General features: G+C 44.2%; 1 protein-coding gene across 5 annotated transcripts in view; it reads left to right on the forward strand.

Annotated features, from left to right (window-relative positions):
* The window catches only part of STING1 (stimulator of interferon response cGAMP interactor 1), a 232182-nt gene that overhangs the window by 193786 nt on the left and 15160 nt on the right, over positions 1 to 23236 (forward strand). For 3 of the 5 annotated variants that reach the window (XR_011194142.1, XM_069199301.1, XM_069199303.1), the window contains 2 exons: positions 769 to 1007; positions 4099 to 4291. Coding sequence is in view for 4 of the 5 variants with exons in the window: in XM_069199301.1 (XP_069055402.1) it covers positions 769 to 1007; positions 4099 to 4291 (432 nt within the window). In the remaining variant the exon portion in view is untranslated. The remainder of the gene's footprint in view (positions 1 to 768; positions 1008 to 4098; positions 4292 to 23236) is intronic. The other 2 variants (XM_069199304.1, XM_069199302.1) reach the window with 1 other exon arrangement.

The following is a 23236-nucleotide window of genomic DNA, read 5'->3' on the forward strand; positions in this document are numbered from 1 at the left end:
GTTGCTTCAGTGCAATGTAATCTCTGTATTGTACGTTAAACGTTCAGCAGTAATACCAGAGGGGTTCCCAACATCAGTAATAGTGCCAGAGAGATAACCAAGGCCACAGTGCTGTTTCAAACTAAGAGGTGAGGAGAAATGAGATTGATAAAGAGGCCTAAATGGCTGTCCAAATTGCACTGTATTTAAGAGAAAAATAATTGTTAATGATCTTGGCCTGATAGGGTGGTCAGTGATGGCACTCAAATTGGATGAACCCTGGTTTAGAGAAGGTGACTCGAATGCACGTTTTGAAATTGACGTTTGCTGAAGGATTTGTTAATTGGAGCATGGAAGATGTGGGCAAAATCAGACATTTGTGGAAGAGGAGAGGATATGTTTTTTCTTAGTGTTTCCAGTGCTTTCACCAAAAATCTGGTCAGTAGTTTGCAGATTGCATGAGAATGAGGAATACTCTAACAAGGGAGGATGAGTCAGTGAGAACGTTCTATGCCTGTGTGGGGTCTCTAGTTTGACTTTTTGCCATGTGCGTGTTCAAAAAGTAGTTCTTGATTGTTTTATCAGATTTGTGCGAAGAGCTTTAACTTCTCTCACGTGTTTTCACCATCCCTCCTCTCTTAGACCACATAAAAATGGCTTTATCATGGATTTTAAAACATATCAATTTGAAAACACATTTATATATAGAACCAGAAGACTCTCCTTATACGTGCCATTGACTTTAAATCACTAACAACTGAGTGACCTGTTTCCCCTGTTTATTTGCAGAGTTTAAAGAGTCCTTACGTCTTTTCAAGAAAGAAAATGAGAACCTTCTCAGACGCAAAGAAACATGTAAATTGCACATTTTAATTCCAGTAAGCTGTGAAATGTATGACAGTTTATCTAATGCGGACAGTAACATCGAGTTCTTCAAAAGCCTGCCACCAATTTACAAAGACAGAGCCGGAGTCAAGGAAAGGATCTATAAAAACACCATTTACAAAATTTTTGATGAAGAAAAAAGGGTAAATGTTATGTTATTAAATAGTTGATTAAGTTGTGTGAGTAATACAAACTAGTTATATACATATTACATGTGTGACCTTTGTCGTCGATGCAGAGATGTTGTTTGGAAACACGAAATATGTGGAAATGATATACCAAACCGTGGTTAGATCATGTAAATCATTTGAATTACATCATTCCTGGGCGTTAAGGATCTCCCGACGGGTTGCCTAAAAATGTTCCTCATCCCTATTTTTTTCTTACCAGCCAGCTAGTCTCCAGGCCTAAAAACGCCTTTGAATGCTAAAAATGTCAAAACCAACTACCTATTTTATTTTTTCATAGTTTTACCACAACCTTCGAAATAATATTGTAAAGGACTCAATTTACTTATCTCTATCTATTTCCTTGGTGGATAAAATCTGATATTTTCAAGCCATACGAAACATAGCTGCCTTCCCGGGTTTCATGCCTGACTAATTAGGCCAAATCCGTTTTTTTCTTAGACCAGGGGCGCAGCTTGGTCAGTAAGATTGTGTGGGGGGGGGGGGGGGGGGGGCAGGCTGGTTTGGGTTGGGAGGGATGCGAGCTTCGGAATTCCTAAGAATCACGCTGGCAGTTAATGTTAAAATACATTATAGGACAAAGCAGGGAGCGAGGAAGGGGCTTCAGGGGCAGCGGAAGGGGGGAAGGGGGTAGGGATTGGTAGGGCTCCTGAGTGAGAGAAAGCATATAATTTTGTGAAATAACCAACATTTTTGAAGTCTTCCCAAAAAGAGAGAGGGAGAGTGTGTGCGTTTTTGTCTGCGTTAAAATTCCTGGTGAAATCTTACAGACACCTCACCATACCCGACTGAAAGCATCTGTACCCAACTATTCATTACAAGATGAATTTATTAGGGGCGTGTAACACCCCAAACGCCCCCATCCCCCAAAACACCCTCCCCTTGGAGCTTTATCCCTGTCTTTGACTTCTGGGACTTGTGGTCATATTTAACTCAGTATAAAACCAGGACTACAAGTCACAGAACTCTAACAAAAGATGACTACAAGTCCCGGAATTCGTAAAGGAAAAAAAAAGACTGGCTTATCCGATAACGCATGGCCCTGTGAAGTTTGACAACTATGACAAAACCACAAACTATGAAACATTTAAGCATGTCTTTTGGTCCCATGTCTGTTTTCGGTTGAATTTACAAAGAACTCGGAGCCAACGGGTAGCAGTTCATAAACGCCTTGTGTTTTTAGGCGTGAGGAAGCTATTTTTGTCTGTGGAATAGTCCATTTCCCTACGCTTCCTCCAATTGTTTGGTTGTTCCATTCCAATTTCCATACAGAAATGACTTTACTCCCACCTTTGATCACAGTAAATCCTTAAACGTATACGAGGTCATGCTACTTTGCTTGGTTTGTAAATACGCACAAAATTACTTGATTGTGTCTGTTCATCCACTTTTCAAGGATGGGAGCCCTGTGGGTCAGGCACAGGGCATTAAAATCCACAGCCTTGTGTGATGGACTTGAAAACAGAGTTCACTTGCATTGTGAAATTTCGGAATGGCCGGGGATAGGTGAGTGACTGAGTGTCCGGAAGGCAGTATTAGAGGGGCTGCCAATGATATGGAATGCACATTTGTAGTAAACCAACACAGTGTTTACATAAAGATGTGCTATGGTAGGACGGGGTGGCATGTAGAAGAAAAAAGAAATGAAAACAAGAAATGGAATACGGGATTGACAATTGTTAGGGATTGGCAAATGTTCCTAAATCAACAGGGTATGCAAAACAGATCACTTTTGTATGTAAATTACAAGGACACGCATACATTGGATATGCAGTGGGTATATTAATATGGACCACAATGAAATGTGCAGGAATTAGCAAAAATATGCTAATTATATACAAGCATAATCTTATAATCTCAGTGTGCACTTTGTAAGTATATCTCCCCGTACCTTTTGTGAATGGGCATCGTAATGGATTAACTGGAACACACAAAAAACGTTCTATTATTATAAATTGCCAGCTGCGTCATATACAGAGACGTCACAACTGGCACGCCTTGTAACTGTCTGAAAAGCTCACCACCTGCAGTGGCTCTTGCACAGCTCCAGCCAGGACAGACTGGAGGTGAAAGTAGGGTGACCAGATTTTGAGGAGCAAAAACCAGGACAGGTCAGGCATTGAAGAAGGACTAAATACATTAATCTCACTTTTATATCTGGCCTGTCCCGTTTTTTTGCGTAGCTTTGTGAATGTGTGCCGTACAATGTGTGTGTGTCTGCATACACACACACATTTACAAGACTACATATTTAAAATTACTATGGTTTGACCTTCCGCCCCCACCCACTTCTCTCTGCCTCCCTCTTCATACTTTGTAGGCCTCTTTAATTTATGGTTCTCTAGATAATCTGAGTATTGTGCCAAAAACCGGGACATTTATTTAATAATCTGACCTTTGTCCCAAAAACCGGGACATTTATTTAAAACTAAGAGAAGCGTCGGGACACGGTACTGTCCTCTAAAACCCGGGACTGTTCAGGGGAAATCTGGTACGTCTGGCCACCCTTGGTGAAAGCGCAAGGAAATAAAATTAGGCAACAGGTCTTGTCCATCTCGCACACAGGATCTGGAGCGGCACGCGCTTGTACTTCAGGAAAAGAGCCGAAGAAACATCTGTTCCAAAAACACGGCGTCATAAGCAGTGAATTGTCCACCCCACCCCAGCACCAAGCACCCCCTGCCTGGAGTCACTCCTAGATTGTTTCTTTGCCTTTGATCCCGTACAGCGCTCCGCCATCTCTCGGCTGGGTTTGCGCTGTACAAATACCACATATATAAATAATTGCCTTTTGTTAATGCAGATAGTCTTTCTCTCTTCAGAATCATCCTTCTAGGTTGTTGGGGTTTTTAGACCTCAAGGACCGTTACCTGTGTTTCCCAGGATTCACTGATGTTAGCTTTGACTAAGATCTGTAACAACTGCCTGCTTTTGCACCTTTGTATTTTTGCACGACAGGAAGGTATATTGTTTTGAAATAACTGTAACAAAAATAACCTTGCTTAAGTTTTGTTAACCTGTGACATGTTCTCTTTTTTCCTGGAAGCCATATTACTGTATTGTGGAATATGCAACGCCGCTGGCATCTTTGCGTGAAATGTCAAACCTCTCCAGTGCCGCCTTTAGCAGCGAAGATCGCGTCCAGCAAGCGAAGCTCTTCTATCGGACTTTAGAAAGCATTTTGCAAACATGTCTGGAACCTGAACACAGAAATATGTGTAAGCTGATTGTTTATGACGGTAAATCCTTTCTTCCATTCCACAAAGTAACATGTTTAGTTTTTAAAAAGCGCTTCACTTGGCCCACTGCATGTGCAACGCTGGAGGATTGCTTTTCAGCATTTTTTGCTAAGCTGTTTTACTATTTTTAATATTTATTTTTAATTGTCGAACACTTGGACGAAACAAGGTGCCACTAAATTTATCATGGCGAAAAACGCATACTTTAAAAACAATTATACAATTCTTGCTTCAGGGAGCTAATCTTGCGCTAATTTTGTTTATTACTAATGTTTTTGGTTGAGTTGAGCGTTGTGCAAAAACTCGCTATTTGTTATTCGCTATTACCAATCTTCATACATCTAGCCTTCATTCTCAATTTGATCAGGATTGGTGGAAATGTACCCGCATATTGAGATTTAAGAATTTAGAAATCCTGCCATAATACTGGAATTTTCGTATTTGCTGGATTCAGAAAAAGGTGGGTTGTAAAGTTTGTGAACTTTATTTGGAGGTCCTTTCTTTACAACTATGGGCCATATATACAGAATTTAGGGATAGAGATTTCCTATTTGCAATTCCTTGGGAATCACAATTATGAAATCGCATTAAACTAATCCACATAAGCCTAGAAGTTGGAAATAGTGATTTCTAATGAGGTTGCAATAGGCGTCCCTCATGAATATTGAGGTAGGTTGCAGTTTGCAACCCATTGGGATTTGTTGCCATCACAGGGATGGTGGCCTGCTGGGGTCTGCAGCCCACCATATCTGTGATTGCTTTTTAATAAAGCAATCTTTTTTTTTAATGCATCCTGCGTGTGGCACCACTGCCTGCTCTTATAAATATATACCAGCATTCACAAAGGGAAAAGGGTCTCATGGGGACCCTTTCCCATTTCCAAATAGTTTCTACCAGCCTTCAGGTATCTTTTTAAAAATTGAATATTTTGAGAGCTTAATTTGGTCACAAAATATTCATATCTACCACTACGAATCAGGATTAGGAAGGGATGCTCTAAACACGCCCCTTCCAAATACTGATTTGCAAAAATAGATTTATTACAAAATTATTAATAAAAGTGGTACAGCGAAAAATGTATGAAAATACATGAAGGGCCAAATACAGTAATATAGAGTCACAAAACTTAGCACCAATTAGACAGGTGTAGGTTAAATCCCAAGTCAAACCCATAAAACTATACTTACAGCATCCCCATAAGAAAATCAGTGTCAAATAGGCATAGTCTCAGGGCAGAAAAATGAGAAATCCCCCCAGCAGCCCCATAGGCAGCTATAAAAATGACCCCCACAAATCTAAAGCAAATATTTTTTATACACATATCACAAAACCTGGACTCTGCAAATTCAGCATGGTATGACCATGGTTAGGGTCGCAGTAACAAATCAAAAATAGCAACTTAATATTTTAAATCTATAGTACTAACCCATTTCTTAATGTTAGAGAAATCTTCTACCTCCTCTCTCAGCAACTGCACTCTGGAGATGAGATGTTCAGCTCAAAAAATAATGCGTAAACAATGGCTCAGAAAATTAGTGTGCCTTCGATGGAACCGCCAGCGGAAGTCCTTGAATATGTTACTTTGGGTACACAATGGCAGCTACATTTACAGTAAACATTTCCTAACACAGTTAATCTTTGAATGCTTGACATCATTCATTTGGTGCTCAGAGGAAGCAGGGAAAGATGGTTTGCAGCAGGACACTGATTGGGAGGGGGAACGAGCAGGAGCAAGATTAGTAGCTCACCAAAACTGCATCCATAGTAAAATAAAAGGTGTCTCATATGAAAATGTGGCATAATTACTTCACAGTATTCATTACACTACAAAGAGTCTCAGTAAATTAGCTTCAAGTGCAACATCGTATATTCAGTTATGACTCTATGCATTGTTAAAACCATCAATTTCCCAAAATAATTTAAAGCTATAATTGCACATTTGCACATTTTAAACAACTACTATATTGTCAAGGACAGTAGCATCTGTGTTTGCACTGTGGGGGTGGTTGAGGGAACAGATAAATGTATATATTTGATGACAGTGTAGATGAATCAGTTCCTCCATGGTCAAATTAATTGTTGCTATGGACAAAGAAAGGTAATGTGCCAATGCAGATATATATTACACATATAGTACACTTGCACAAGCAAAGGTTTCCATTTGAGTACTTCTGGAAAACTATAACTATCATATTCCGAACATGCTGATGCCTGGATGCTCTTCAATCAAAATTGCCCAGCCACCCCTCCACACTCAACCACCAGACTATGAAGAATGTTCATGAACTAACCCAGGCATGGGCCTACTAACGCCAACTCGACTCATCGACTCAGAACACCAGTACCTACTCCAAGCCTATCTGATCAGGTCTCCTACCCAACCCAGCCCGCACAGCCCACCATCCAGTCACAGCAAGATGGCAGTCTACTAGGCTCAGCCCTGCACATAAGATGATTACCCTAAATTCAGCTGTCCACCTAACCACGAAGGAGGGGCAGAGTCCTAAACGGCACACCTCTCATTGAAGACAGTCACATATTCGCCCACCATACAAACATTTTCACTGCAGAGCAGGCCCAGTTTAGGCACCATACGATCCAAGGCACATACACACAAAGTGGTCCACTAGAAAGAACAATGTGAGGGGACAACCCAAGGGAATATGCCAAACCTTAGGCACTACCCTACTTCACAATGGCATTCCAGTTCCAACAAGCTTGGCGAGGAGGTAAAATCCCCAGTACAAACCAGTGTGGCCTTACTAGCTAAACAAGATTTATAGACATGAATGCATCATGTGTTATCACCCACCGGAACCCCCCACCCCCCCAACCATCGTCTTCCACTCAACCATGGAGATCCTTACCATCAATAAATCACCCGTCATCTTCCACATTACATCACACGTACTAAAAGCAAAAGGCCAAGGGATCAAACACTGGATACAAGATAACCGAAACATGAACAGGGGCGATTTATATTCTCTATGTTAGAGGAACCTCATACACCCAAGTGAATTACAGAACATACAAGAACTGACCATTACAACCAATCAATGACAGATATAATGGAGGTAGTAGCCCCATTCTGCCTCAATCAACTCTAAAACAAATTGACCAACCCATGGTGCAACCAAAACCTAAATCAAGAAAGGAGGAAATTCAGATGAGTGGAGAGATTATGGAGGCACATACCCTTCTTAATGCATGTAAACAGCTACAGGCCTAAGAAATACATATAAAAAGTGAATATGGAGTGCCACAGGATCATTCTTCAGATCCCAAAAAGATAATGCCAGAAACCAGTCCGTTAAACTCTTTGAAACTGTCAAACAATAAACCGGAACCAATGATGCCACTGTGATAAGTAACACCTCCAGTTGAACTATGAAGCACCCTCAACATTTTTTGAGGGTCATTTTTCCAAAATTGAAAACTAAATTTTTGTTGACAGAGAAACGTTCAAGGATTTGAATATCAGCACACACATCTCGCAACAGGAAATTTCTACAACAGAGAAGGCTCAGACTTTCAACCAGCCCAGTAAGGCCAAAAATGCAGCATCATGAAGTAAATTCAAAATCCTCAACAAAATTGAGAGCCTTAAGATCATAGCCACCTCCCATTGTAATGAACCAAACACCTCTGCGATCATAAAGGATCTCAGTCAACTTTCTGTCCCTCTTCTGGACAAAGATCATACATTCATCACTAACCCAAGCCACAATCCCAGACTACTTGAAGATTAGGCAAGTGGCATCTCTCCTGAAAAAACAGATGCAGATCTGTCTGATCTAAATAATTTTTATCTGGGGTCAAACATTCCCCTCCTTTTGAAACTGTTGGGAAACGTCTATTCAAACAACTTTGCGATCAGATTGAGCAGTTCAACTTGCTCCACAACTTCTAAACTGGGTTTATACAAGTAAAATCCCCATCCTACACATCATGTGCAACCCATTGTAAATCCTGGACTGGAACAACTATTGCCTACTCATATTTCTCAACGTTTTCTTGGCATTTAACAACGTCTATTACTGACGCCTTTTACAGTTACTAGAACACAGAGCGGGGCCATGAGGAAATGCACTCAAATGGTTCACTCCATTTCTCCTAAACCGCTAACAATGAATCAAATTGGCTGGCCAGCTATCAAACGCATCACTGGTAAGACTTGGCATACCAAAACAAAAACAAGATGGATGGAATGCGTTATTTAACCTTAGCCACTGGCAATCGCTTGGGGCCGCATCCCAATCCATTGTTTTGTGCCCACAGTGCCACCTCAGTTTGGCCCAAGACATATGCCACCTAATCTAGACCCTGCTCCAGTTGGAGCAGTACAGCCCGAACTCTCAGATGAGGTCCTCCCTGAACCAGAACACATCAAACCAGGACCAGTTCAACCTTATTAGGGCAAATCAGCCATATCCAGCTTGGTTCCTGCGGCTTAGTGAGCATGGGCCCCATGTCTCGGCATACTCATCACACTTCGGGCATCAAAAACAGAGATGGATGAAATGCTTGAATTTATCTCAGCCATTAGCAATCGCTCGGATCCACATCCCTATCACTCATTTTTCACACACCATGCTACCTCAGTTTGGATTCAGCTATATGCAAATCAGTTTTGACCCTGCCCCAATGGGAACAGTCCAACCCGACCTGCCTGGCCAGATCCTATCTAACCTGGAACACAAACAACCCAGGACCAGTTTCACCCCTACTGGGGATCATCAGCCAGGCCTAGCTTGGTTCCAGTGGCACTGTCAGCAGGGGACGTACGTACAGGCAAACCCTTCAAATTTAGAACATCAAAAACAAGGTGACTGATGGAACGCTTGAATTTATCTCAGCCACTTGCAACCGCTGTGGGCTGCTTCCCAAGCCATTGTTTTTCATCCACCATGTCACCTCAGTTTGGACCCAGCCATATGCAAATCAGCTTTGAACCTGCATCAGTGGGAACAATGCTGCCAGAAGTACCAGACCAGGTCGTCCTTGAACCAGAACAGAAGCAACCCAGGATCAGTTTCGCCCTTATTAGGGCTTATCAGCCAAGTTAGCTTGATTCCATTGGCACAGTGAGCATAGGTCACACGTCTGGGCGTAGACATCAAACTTAGGTAATCAAAAACAAGATGATCGATGAACTGCTTGAATTAATTTTAACCACTGGCAATCGGACAGGCTGCATACCAATACATTTGTTTTTCCTACCATGCCACCTCAGTTTGAACGCAGCCATATACAAGTCAGTCTTGACTGTGCTTCAGTGACAACAGTTCAGCCAGAACTATCAGGCAAGATTCTCCCTGAACCAGAACAGAAGCACCCAGAATGGGTTTCACCCTTATTAGTGCTCATCAGCCAGGTATAGCTTGGTTGCAGTGGCACATTGAGCACAGGTCTCTTGTCTGGACATACCAGTCACCTGTAGGGCATCAAAAACAAGGTGATTGATGGAGTTTTTGAATTTATCTCAGCTTGGGCTGCATCCCAATCCATTGTTTTTCTCCCACCATGCAACCTCGGTTTGAGATCAGTCACATGCAAATAAGTCTTTGCCCTTTGTCTTTGCTTCAGTGGCAACAGTTCAGCTAGAACTACCAGGCCAGGTCCTCCATGAACCAGAACTGAAGCAACCCAGGACCAGTTTCACCCTTATTGGGGCTCATCAGCCAGGTGTAGCTTGGTTCCAGTGGCACAGTGAGCATCATACCCACATCTGGACATACCCGTCAAACTTAAGGCATCAAATACAAGATGATAGATGGAATGCCTGAATTAATTCCATCCACTGGCTATCACACAGGTCGCATGCCAATCCATTGTTTTTCGCCTGCCATGCCACCTCAACTAGGACCCAGCCATATGGAAATCATTCTTGATCCTGCTCCAGTGGCAGCAGTCCATCCCAAACTGCCAGGCCAGGTCCCCCCTCAACCAGAACACAAGGAATCGAAGACTTGTTTCTTTCTTGTTAGGGCTCATCAGCCAGGTGTAGCTTGGCTCCAGTGGCACAGTTACCATGGGACCCATGTCTGGGCATACATGTTACTCCTAGACAATCAAAAACAAGGTGATGAATGGAATGCTTTAATTAATTTTAGACACTGGCAATTGCTTGGGCCACATCCCAGTCCCTTGCTTTTCACCCACCATGCCACCTCAGTTTAGACTGAGAGATATGCAAATCAGTCGTGACCCTGCTACAATGGGAACAGTCCAGCCCAAACTGCCAAGTCAGGTCCTCCCTGACCAACAGTGCGAAAGCATGCAGGATGAAACCGGTCTTTGGACCTTTAATTGTGGAGCCTCCAAGGATTCACCAATTCACAGATGCTTGCAAATCAAATTTAAATAAGGCACATCATTTGACTAGGGAGCTTTATCGGTCATTATTCAGTGAGGGTTTTCAAATCCAGCTGCACATTTGTGAATCTCCCATGCTCTAATTGCCTGGCCATCACAGAAGAATTTCCATTGTGGTCACCATTACCCAATATGATGCACTGTGTTGGGAAAAAGAAAAAAGCCATGGGGGGACTGGATGAACACACTCTGATACCCAGACCAATGTGGGTATGCAAGTAATGGTTTGCTTAGCTGTCATGCAAGTTATGGATTGTGCTCCTAACCATAACTTGCACATTTCAGTGGTTCTTCAGTTTAACTGCACTGTGTTCTTGGGCACAAACCTATATATATATATCTATATATATATATATATATATCTATATATATATATCTATACATATATATAGATATATATATATATATATATATATATATATATATATATCTATATATATGTATAGATATATATATATAGATATATATATATGTACATATATATATATATATATATATATATATATATATATATATAGATATATATATATAGATATATATATATATATAGATAGATATATATATGTAGGGCTCCACTCCCCAAGCCATTTTCAGTCCAGGGGACCCCATTTCCGGGCCCAAATGTATAAATTAAAGGAGAGATTGTGCGTGGCCCCCCACCTCCAGCCTAAAGAGGTTGCATGGACCCCATTCCCTGGGGCCGTATTCAAACTGATAGGGGAGTAGGGCTGGCAGGCTCCACTCTCTGAGCTTAAGGAAACCCCGAGGACCTCAACCCCTAGGACCATATTCCAAAATAAAGGGGAGGAAAGCTCTGTGCCACCCCTCTCTGTGCATTTAATGGCCCCAGAGACCCCATCCCCCGGGGCCAGCTTACTTACTGTGTCCCAGAGAACCCACCCCTGGTACACATTAGTTTTCCTGCCCACACTAGCGAGGGCAGGGAAACGTGTATTTGCTTCCGTCTCGGGAGAGCATTTTTAAATCTCCCACCAAACAGGGGCAAACACTAAGGGCTTGACTTAGGTATTGGTATTTGAGTTACTCTGTAACAACGGTGACAGATATCCAGCCAGCCAATATCTAAATCCCATAGAATGTGGTGGGATTTAGATATTGGCAGACGGGATATCCGTCACTGTTGGATGGAGTAACTCGTCCACCAATATCTAGATCAAGTCTGCTCGCAGCCGGCGAGAGATTTTAAAATGCTCCCGCCGACTGGAGCAGACTTGTGTTCTATTTACCTGCCTGCATCAGTGAACGCAAGGAAACAGAACGCATATTGCTCCCACCCAGAGGGGCCAAGCATAAGTAGCTGCTCCCTCTGGGTGGGAGCAAACATGGCTCTCGCACCAATCGAGGAGCTGGCTGGGCCCTTGGGGATTTAGGGCTCCCTCCACGGCCCCCCTACATGTGCTTGGTGAATGACCTTGGTCAGCACCCGGGCACCCACCTATGTATAAGGCAGGTCCCTGGGAATGGGGTCCCCGGAGCTTGAGAAGGCGTGTGGCGTGGGATTGCATGGCTCCCCCTCCCCTTTTTTATTTGTCCTCATTGATTGCATTTGGCCCCAAGGGATGGGATCCCAGGGGAAAAAATAGGGCTTGCACAAAGCGTCTGCATGCCCTCCTCCCCTTTTTACGAGCTTTGGACCCCAGGAGATGGGGTCCTTACGGCCTAGTAGGCATTGGGGAGGGGAGCTGCATGTCCCCTCCATTTACATTTTGGCTCTGGTAGGTGGGGACCCTGTGACCCAAGAAGGCTTGGCGGGGGGTGCCGCATCTTCCCCTGTTAAATTGTATTTGGCCCCCGGGGATGGGGTCTTCGAGGGTTTTAAGGCCTGGGGAGGGTGTTTCATGCCCACCTCTCCTTAATATATATGTTTTGGCCCCAGGAGATGGGGGCCCACGGGACCCGATCGACCAACCTACGCTGCACCACCCCCAAACGCTATGCGTGGTATCCGGTTGGCAGCCTGCTGGGGGTTAGGCCACAGGGCCCGGCCACAGGCCGTCTATGGCAGGGGTTGGTTTTATGTATGGTAATAAAATATTACTTTATGTTAAAAAAAGAAAGTAGAAATTCTCTCTGAATAGTTGTATACAGATTGAACACCATGTACAGTAGGAGTTACACTTTTGTCTGTGGTTGATAGTCAACATTACTATCAGAAACAAACAGGCCCCCCAATTAAAACAACAGGAAAATTCCACACACAAGTTTTTAAAAGTTTTTTTTTAAAGCACAAAATAATTAAAAGTATTAAAAAAGCACAGTAACTGGTAATCGTAACATGTTTTAAAGACTGACCATTACTAAAGTACCATTATAGTTAGGAGCGATAAAAAGATCTGTTTGTGTTTAAAAAAAAAAATCTTAGAAATTCATTTTAAAAACAAAGCTTACAGTCATGTTATAGTTAGGTGACTATCTCAGTGAAAACATTAATGTTTTGAACACTAAAAGCTAAAAAAAAAAAAAAAGAAATCCACCTTTTATACTTAGCAGAGCTTTTCCATGCACTGCTTATAACCTCACTTATTACATCACCCATGACATGTTCTATAACATCATTTATGACATCGCTGATGACACCTCAAGTGACATTTTTTTTTGATGACGGGGTGTGGCCTGCAGCCGATGGAGCCGCACGCTTAACGCGGAGCTCCCGGTGGCAGTCGCAGGGCCCGTGAAATCCTGAAATAACCACGGCACCAAAACTGAATCCGAACGGTGCCCAGGGGCTCTGAGTCCCTGGGGCACAAAAATCTGCTGACGCCCGAGCTGTAGTAGGCGGCTTGGCGCTGCATGGAACATTGGAGTCCCGGACTGGAGCGCACCAAAATAGCGACTGCGGCTCGAGTATAAGACGAGGCCGTGCTGCACGCGTTTGAAGTTATTAGATGTGACCGGGGCACACGAGAGGCCGAAAGGGACACACACGTCCAGGTATGGCATGAGCGACCGCGCCCTCCGGCAGAATTACGCGGTGCCCGAGCCACCGGGATAAGAAGCTTATGCTATTGCTGAGAACCAGCGCCTGCGACCCGGGGGAAAGACGGGAGCCGGCGATGATACCCCCTTTTGCCTTTTCCTCGCACTGAAGGACCCAGAGTGAAGTGCGAATCCCCACTGTGCCGCACTTGCCTCGCGGCGCACTGTATGGGGCAGAGGAGCGTAGCGAAGAGCACGGATACCCTGGCAAGTGGGAACCCCAAGGAAAACAACCTAACAGTCACGATTTTCCTACCTGGTGAGGTTGCGACAAAAAGGAGCGCAGGCACGCGATTCGGGGGAGATGAGGGACTGCATTAGTCGCCGGAGAGGAACGCTAGGAGTCCTGGATTGTAGGAACTAATCCCCCCTCTGGCGGTGCTGGAAACTCGCAGGAGCGCAGATGGTACTGGCCGAGGGGCTACCAGATCCAAATAAAGGCCAGTGACTGTGGTTGCGGACCGCGCTTGGCCCCAAAAGAAGCAGGAGACAGGACCTAGCGCGATGGGCAAACCGAAATGAAGAGAGGGCCAGGAACTGGAAGGTATGGGAGCTACTAAACCATCTGAGCAATCGACTAACTCTGGAGCAAACGTCAATGCACCAACTCCTGAAACCACACTGGACACGATACTCAAAGTGATCCAAATCTCTCCAGAAGCCCTAGAACAGAAGATAGGCACTCTAACGGTAGATCTCTCACTGTTGAGAGATGACCATTGTAGGTTAACGGACAGAGTGGTTTCCAACGAAAGGACCTTGGAACAGCTGACCCCTGACTACCAAGCTCTATCTGAGGACCTGATGGGGCTTGCTACACGAGTTAAATTGCTGGAGGCAAGAACAGAGGACGCTGAAAATCATGCTCGTAGAAGCAATATCCGACTGGTGGGATTACCTGAAAAGTTGGAGCTGAAAGCAGGGACCATGGAGATTTTTCTGGAGAATTGGACAAAGGAAGTAGTAGCTCCAGAGGACCTATCCACCTTTTTTTGCCATCGAAAGAGCCCACAGGGTGCCAACCAGACCTCCCCCCTGGGAACCAGGCCTCGCCCGGTTGTTGCCAAACTACTCCATTTTAAAGACAGAGATTTCAAACTGACACTGGCAAGACTAAAGGGGGATATAATGCTGGAAAACCAACGGGTAATGATTTTCCCAGACTTCACCAGAGACACGCAAAAGCAGCGGGCTTCCTTCAAAGATCCCAATCGGCGGCTCCGTGACCGAGGAATTCAATAAGCCATGCTCTTCCCGGATAAACTGAGGGTAACCTATGGCGATAAGACCCATTTCTTTACCTCACCCCAGCTAGTGTGGGACTGGTTGGAATCTCTTGGCCCATTGACTTCTGATCTACAACGAGGTACCCCCAGAACAACCAGCCGGAGGTGTAACAGGTCTAATAAGCGAAGAACGGACATGGCTCCTCCGCACCATCAAGCATTACAGGAAATGCGAGATGCAGTAGATACTGCAGCAGTTATGGTTGTGGGGAACCTTGCCTTGACTCAGTCCTCCGAATACCTGTCTGATCATGACTCCAATTCAGGTAGTATATCCATCTCATCTCAAGACACATCCGTCAGTATACCTAAAGTAACCCAGAGATATGCAGAGGATCTTATTTGAACACTATGATTTTTAAAAATCTGTGAGTATCGGAGGAAGTATAGGCAGTCAGACAGTGACAGCTTTTGTTCCATTACGAGATTTGATGTTACAGAGTGATGGATCTTGGGAGGGGGAGGGTGATAGCTCAATTGGAGAAGCTTGCCACAGGAGTCCGGGACTCTGTTTTGTAATTCACAATATAATCAACCGTAGCAGATGCAGGGGCAGCCATGTAACAAGACTGTTGGTTCATGAGATAATCTGAATGGGCCCTGAGGATACGCCGGGATGCGGGCTCTCGGTTTCTGGTGTTCCGCCCTACATACATGATGTTTGTTATTGCTTTACAAGTTTGGACGGGGATAGTTTTAATTGCCGGTCCTGGGGAAGGGGAGTTGGGGTTTTGGGGGGTTAGTTGTGTGTATTGTGAGAGATTTGCACCCAGCATAATGACATTAACTAAACTTCACATCAGGGAAACACTGATGAGGATAAGTCCTGGGCTGTCGGAGAAGAGTAAACACAATTTGGTTTTTCACATATGTAATTTATGGGTTCCCCCTTGAAGTATAAAATCACTACCTGGAATGTCAGGGGCTTGAATAGCATGGGTAAGATGTACAAAGTATACAATCAGCTTAGGAGACGAGGAGTCCACATAGCCATAATACAGGAAACACACCTCTTAGAACAGGAAGTCAGAGCCCTCGCGAAAAGATGGCATGGCCAGGTATTTGCGATTACTTATTCAGCCTTTGCAAGAGGTGTATTAATATGGGTTCGTCCAGGAGTACCTTTTCAAAAGACACATGAAATTATAGATAAGGAGGGGTGATATGTCTTAATAACTGGGAGGTTAGAAGGTAGAGATATCACCATAGGGGGAGTATATGCACCAAACCAAGAACAGGGAGCTTTTCTTAATAGATTGTCACAGGAATTGGGTCCCTACTTTACACAGGCTACTCTGATAGGCGGAGTCTTTAACTGCATTGCAGACCCTGCATTGGATAGGTCACATCCCCCCTTACCTCGCTCCCATACTACAAAAGTAGCTAAACAGTTTTCTGACTGGCAACAACGATGGAGATTTCCTTTCATTCTACATTACACGACTTGCATGTTCGTCTGGACACATTCCTTGCCTTCCCTGAGACACAAAGCGTAGTAGAGGCAGCAGAATATTTATGCCGCACTATCTGAGATCACAATCCCCTGCTGCTGTCCCTAGCCTGGTGCAAGGAAAAGCCAAGCATTCCAACCTGGCGTCTTAGAGTAGAGATGCTTGAGGACGAGGCATTCAAACACTTGATATCAACAGCAATAAAGGATTATTTTGCCTTTAATGCAGAAACTGCATTGTCTAGGGCGATTGAATGGGAGACATTTAAAACAGTCATTAGAGGAATGTGCATAACAGAGAGCGTGGGGGTCGTAGAACCCTAGAATCAGAATTCCAACAACATGAGGTATCCCTTAGAGACAATGAACGCCGGAGACCCAGGAACCCGGACCTGGCCCCTTTGATCACAGATATCAAAGGAAAAATTGCAGAGGCAGCTGAAAAGTTGCACCGCTTTGATTACAGAAAATACTTAGCTAAGCAACATGCAGAAAGAGACAAAGCGGGCTCACTCCTGGCATGGCTCGTGGCTCCGCCAAGACCACAGACAGTAGTAATGGAAATAGAAGACGCAGCTGGCTGTCGTCTCTATGGGCAGAGTGCAATAAACGCACGGTTTGCTAGCTATTACTCACAACTGTATGCCCCACCTACTGAGGCTCTGAGCTCCACCCAAATGAGGGACCTGGATGAAGTTGATCTCCCACATCTGGGGGAGGAGAACAGACAGGTCCTTGCTGAACCAATCTCGGCAGCAGACATTAAATCCAAAATATGGCTAGAGGAAGGGTCCCGGGAGCTGATGGACGTCCGATGGAGTTTTATAGCATATACCTTGACCATCTCGCCCCACACTTGTGTACCCTCTATGCAGAAGCGAAGGAGAAAGGATATCTGCCTCAAAGAACTAATGAAGCTGTCATGATACCACTTCTAAAAACAGACAGACCGGCAAGAGATGTGCGCTCCTATCGCCCTCTGTCCATGCTTAACATGGACTACAAGATACTTAGTCGTATACTAGCTGCCCGCCTTCTGCACTATATGACAACACTAATCCATAGGGATCAGTCTGGATTCGTCCCCCAATGCAACACAGCGCAGAACATAAGACGACTCGTCTCCATACTCCACTCTGCGTCTCCAACTTTGCAACAGGCAGCAATTATCTCAGTTGATATTGAGAAGGCCTTTGATAGCCTTAGATGGGATTACTTAGAAAATGTAATGCTGAAACTGGGCCTAGGACATGATTTTGTCCGTTGGACGCGGCTGCTCTATACGAATCCTACAGCGCGGGTACGTACGGGTAGGACTATATCTGATCCATACCAAATTGGCAGGGGCACCAGACAGGGTTGTCCCCTGTCGCCCTTGCTCTTTGCAATAGCAGTGGAACCGCTTGCCCAAATGGCTAGATCAGGCACTTATTTTGAAGGGCTCAGGGTGGCACCATAGTACACCATATTGCGCTATATGCGGATGACATGCTAATCTTCCTGGGGGACACGGAAACCGGCCTACCGGGAGCTATGGCTATGCTGGAGTGCTATGGGGGAGCATCAGGTTTAAGAATAAACTGGCAGACATCTTCCATCTTCCCATTAATGGAGGGGGTCCCAAGGATCAATGACACGCAAGAGCTCCCCTGGGCACCCACTACATACCGCTACCTGGGAGTTCAGATATATCATAAATCAGAAGACTTACTAGAAGGGAATGTACATAGAGCAATAAGGAAATTGAGAACTGATAAGCAATTTTGGGGGACGCTCCCGCTTGCGGGTACGGGGAGAGTAGCGTTACTAAAGATGATAATGCTGCCAAGATTGCTGTATTAGTTCTCTACTCTCCCACTGGTTATCCCAAGATCACTATTCAGGGACATTAACTCTATGGTCTTCGGTTTCATCTGGGGGTCCGGCAGTCGCAGACTGGCATTGAGCACACTACAGAGACCCACCATGGGGGGAGGGCTGGCGGCACCAGATATAGAGATATACTATTGGGCTGGTCAGCTGCAATGGCTAGCAAGATCTCTGGGTGAGGAACCAGCTGACCAGAATTTGCAGTTTAATCCAGACGGATTACTTCACGCCCTCCTGAGCGTGTTGTTGAACCCTAGAGGCAGACGGCAGCAGCTATCATTGGACCTGCAAGCTGTGCGGGTGTGTTGGGAGCGCAGTCTCCGACGCTCCCGTACGGCAGTCCCCTATGCTCCAGAGGTGCCAATAGCAGGTCTGCTACATGTGGGAGGGGAGATAGCCCTCACAGGGATCAAGAGCCTTGCAACATACAATATTATAGTACTGGGTGACTTGTATCTTAATGGGTTGCGTACCTTCCCCGAATTGCGGGAGCAGTTTGAGGTCCCCTCCGGCTTGTTTCTTATGTATAATGCGATTACCAGGATTGTACTGAGAACATGGAAGTCAGGGTTACACGAACCACCTACACATGAAGGGTGCAGAATTCTCTGTGCACAGGGGGGAGACAGGGGGATGATATCAGCAATATACAAAGCTCTACATAAAGACACTTCTACTCCTTTGGACAAACTCAGATTGAAATGGCAGACGGAATTGAGGACAACCATAGACGAACAGAGATGGGCCAGGATTACTACACATATATATTCTGCATCTAGGAATGCTCGCTTTAAATTAATAAATCTCTATGTCCATCACAGAGCTTATCTTACCCCACTAAACATTGCAAAGATATATGCCACCGGAGGTGGGGATTGTCCCAGATGCCCAGAACCAGAAGCAGGGTTAGATCACATGTTATGGAATTGTCCACAAATAGTGCCTTACTGGGAGGAGATATTTAAAAACCTTGGCGCGGTAACGGGCAGGAAACTGAAACTATCTTCCTTGACGGCATTATTGGGAGATTTTCCCCACCCCTCTGCTATACAGGCAACCAATAAATATATTGATCTAGCATTAATTTTGGCCAAAATAGAAATTACGATCCATTGGAAGGACGCTAAGGGCCCCTACATACACAGATGGCAGAATGCAATGATCAAATGGGCAGAAGCAGAGGGAAACATACTACATCACGAGGCAGCACGGGGGAGAGGGTCTAGAGACACGGCAAGACAGTGGGACACAATATTAGATTACCTTAAACACCCAGATGACACAAGTCCAAACAGTTCACGTGTAAACTCGGAGTCCGACATGGACAAAGCCTCTACTATATAAATGTAAATGTACAATAAACTGTGAAGGATTGAATCTCTTGTTTAGAGGTACAATGAAAATTGGGAAATGATATATCATATGTAGGGAGCAGTTAGGGGGGTGGGGGAAGGGTAATGGTGATTATACACAGTAGTTTTGTATTGTTCACTGCCTTTGCTTGAAAATTAATAAAAGATATTTTTTTTAAAAGTGTCATTTTTGATGACATCACTGATGACATCATCCAAGCTTCTTTTGTACACATTCCTCGGTAAACAGACACAACATTTGAAGTTAGAAAGTAAGTAAAATAGATCATAATAATATGAAGCATCATTAATGCCAACGTATAGACAGCCCCTTTAGGTGACCACGCTTGTGTTATATGCATCATTGACCCTAAACCATGCACTTCATGGTTGTTGCCTGAGTTTAACACAATCTCATTGAAAGATTCTAGATGCGCTTTTCTAACTCTCAAGTCTGGTTCCCCTGACAATCATAACCCCCTTCAATTCCAGCTCTGGGATTTGATGTTATGAGTCCCATCCTGACTGTGTTGCTGAATAATTCTTAGCCACTGCAGTGGTGCCTTTATGGTGGAAGAGGGCTAAAATTGTCCCTCCTATAAAAAAGCCAAGCGCGGACCCTGATGTCCCGGGCAACTAAAGGTCCATCTTCCTTCTTCCTGAGCCTTTCAAGTTAGTGGAAAAATGTGTGAACCATCAGCTCTCCAACTACTTAGAGACCAACAGGTTACTTCATCCTAGTCAATCAGGCTTTAGGCCAGGGTACAGTACTGAGACTACCTTGTTGGAGGTCTCTGAACTGATTAAAAGCACCATCAGTGCTAGTGGTAGGGCAGTCCTGGTATTGTTTGATTTTTCATCAGCATTCAAAACAGTCAACATGCCAGTCTGTTCTCATGCTTTCTGGTGATTGGCATCAGGGACAGTGCCTGGAAGTGGTTGAAATCCTTTCATGAGGACAGGAGTCAGGAAGTATGGCTACCCCCTGACTCCTCTGAAACCAAAGGGTCTTAGTAGGAGTTTGTCAGGGTTCAGCGCTTAGCCCCACAATGTTTAATATCTATATGTCCCTCCTGACTAAGGTGGTGGAATCATTTGGGGTTAAGATTTCTTACGTGGATGATACCCAGATCTTTTTCACCTTCGGTAAAGGGATGCCCGTTGAACAGGATGCCATTCAGCCCTGTCTCTCAGTAGTTTTTCAGTGAATGACCTATAACCAACTGAAGTGTAACACTGAAAAGACAGAAGTGTTCAGTTTTAGACATAATTTCGCTCTCAATCTAGATGTCCACTGGTCTGCAGGGTTGTCTCCACCAGATACCCAAGTAGACTGTAAAAACACTGGGGATTAAATTTGATAAAATATAGTTCCATAACCAAATTATCTCAGTGGTAGGTGAATGCTTTAGGATTTGACGTATCGCAAAACAAAATTTGCATCTATCAGTTTTGACTAGGATCACAGTGGTATTAACTTTGGTTATGTCCAGGTTGGACTATGCCAATGCACTATATGCTGGCCTTCTAAAGTATCTGCTGAGAAGATTCTAGACTGCTCAGACTGTGGGGACAGACAGAATAGTCTGGCTTGGTCTTCCTAGATGAGAGCACATTACTATGCACTTGCATAACCTACACTGGTTCCCCCTGGAAAAACTGATTATTTTCAAGTCCTCTTTGTTAATGCACAAAGTGCTCCATAATTCAGGAACTGATTATTTATCTGCCAGGATTGCCTACTATAGCCTGATAAGAGTTGTATGTTCCTCTAATAACCATCTGGCCAAAATTCCAAATATTCATCTGGCTAAAGCTGGCAGATGTTCTTTCACATTTTTGGGCCAGGTGGTTTGGAACAATCTCCCTTTAAATTTGCAACAGATAAACAATGATGCATTATTTAAGAAAAAGCTCAAGACTTGGCTCTTCTCGTAGTAGCTGTCATCTCCATTGATTTCTCTGACTATAATGTGCAGCGCCAGGACATTCTTTTGAGTAGTCGTGCGCTTTAGAAATCTCTCTACATTAAATTAGTTTGACCTTTGTTTTTTCAGTGAATATATATATATAGAGAGAGAGAGATATAAATATTGATATATATTTATATATATATATATATATTTATATGTATATATATATATATATATATATATACACACATATATGATTATATGTATTTATATAGATATAGATATATTTATGGATACATATGTTCAATGGTATGTATGGCTGTAGATACCCATGGTCAGCATAGTTGTATACAGATTGAACACCATGTACAGTAGGAGTTACACTTTTGTCTGTGGTTGATAGTCAACATTACTATCAGAAACAAACAGGCCCCCCAATTAAAACAACAGGAAAATTCCACACACAAGTTTTAAAAAGTTTTTTTTTTAAAGTACAAAATAATTAAAAGTATAAAAAAAGCACAGTAACTGGTAATCATAACATGTTTTAAAGACTGACCATTACTAAAGTACCATTATAGTTAGGAGCGATAAAAAGATCTGTTTGTGTTTAAAAAAAATATCTTAGAAATTAATTTTAAAAACAAAGCTTACAGTCATGTTATAGTTAGGTGACTATCTCAGTGACAACATTAATGTTTTGAACACTAAAAGCTAAAAAAAAAAAAAAAGAAATCCACCTGTTATACTTAGCAGAGCTTTTCCATGCACTGCTTATAACCTCACTTATTACATCACCCATGACATGTTCTATAACATCATTTATGACATCGCTGATGACACCTCAAGTGACATTTTTTTTTGATGACGGGGTGTGGCCTGCAGCCGATGGAGCCGCACGCTTAAGGCGGAGCTCCCGGTGGCAGTCGCAGGGCCCGTGAAATCATGAAATAACCACGGCACCAAAACTGAATCCGAACGGTGCCCAGGGGCTCTGAGTCCCTGGGGCACAAAAATCTGCTGATGCCCGAGCTGTAGGAGGCGGCTCGGCGCTGCATGGAACATTGGAGTCCCGGAGTGGAGCGCACCAAAATGGCGACTGCGGCTCGAGTATAACACGAGGCCGTGCTGCACGCGTTGGAAGTTATTAGATGTGACCGGGGCACACGAGAGGCCGAAAGGGACACACACATCCAGGTATGGCATGAGCGACCGCGCCCTCCGGCAGAATTACGTTGTGACCGTGCCCGAGCCACCGGGATAAGAAGCTTATGCTATTGCTGAGAACCAGCGCCTGCGACCCGGGGTAAAGACAGGAGCTGGCAATGATACCCCCTTTTGCCTTTTCCTCGCACTGAAGGACCCAGAGTGAAGTGCGCATCCCCACTGTGCCGCAATTGCCTCGCGGGGCACTGTTTGAGGCAGAGGAGCGTAGCGGAGAGCACGGATACCCTGGCAAGTGGGAACCCCAAGGAAAACAACCTAACAGTCACGATTTTCCTACCTGGTGAGGTTGCGACAAAAAGGAGCGCAGGCACGCGATTCGGGGGAGATGAGGGACCGCATTAGTCCCCGGAGAGGAATGCTAGGAGTCCTGGATTGTAGGAACTGATCCCCCCTCTGGCGGTGCTGGAAACTCGCAGGAGCAGCAGATGGTACTGGCCGAGGGGCTACCAGATCCAAATAAAGGCCAGTGACTGTGG

Source organism: Pleurodeles waltl, chromosome 7 (assembly GCF_031143425.1).
Source record: "Pleurodeles waltl isolate 20211129_DDA chromosome 7, aPleWal1.hap1.20221129, whole genome shotgun sequence".
Taxonomy (NCBI): Eukaryota; Metazoa; Chordata; class Amphibia; order Caudata; family Salamandridae; genus Pleurodeles; species Pleurodeles waltl.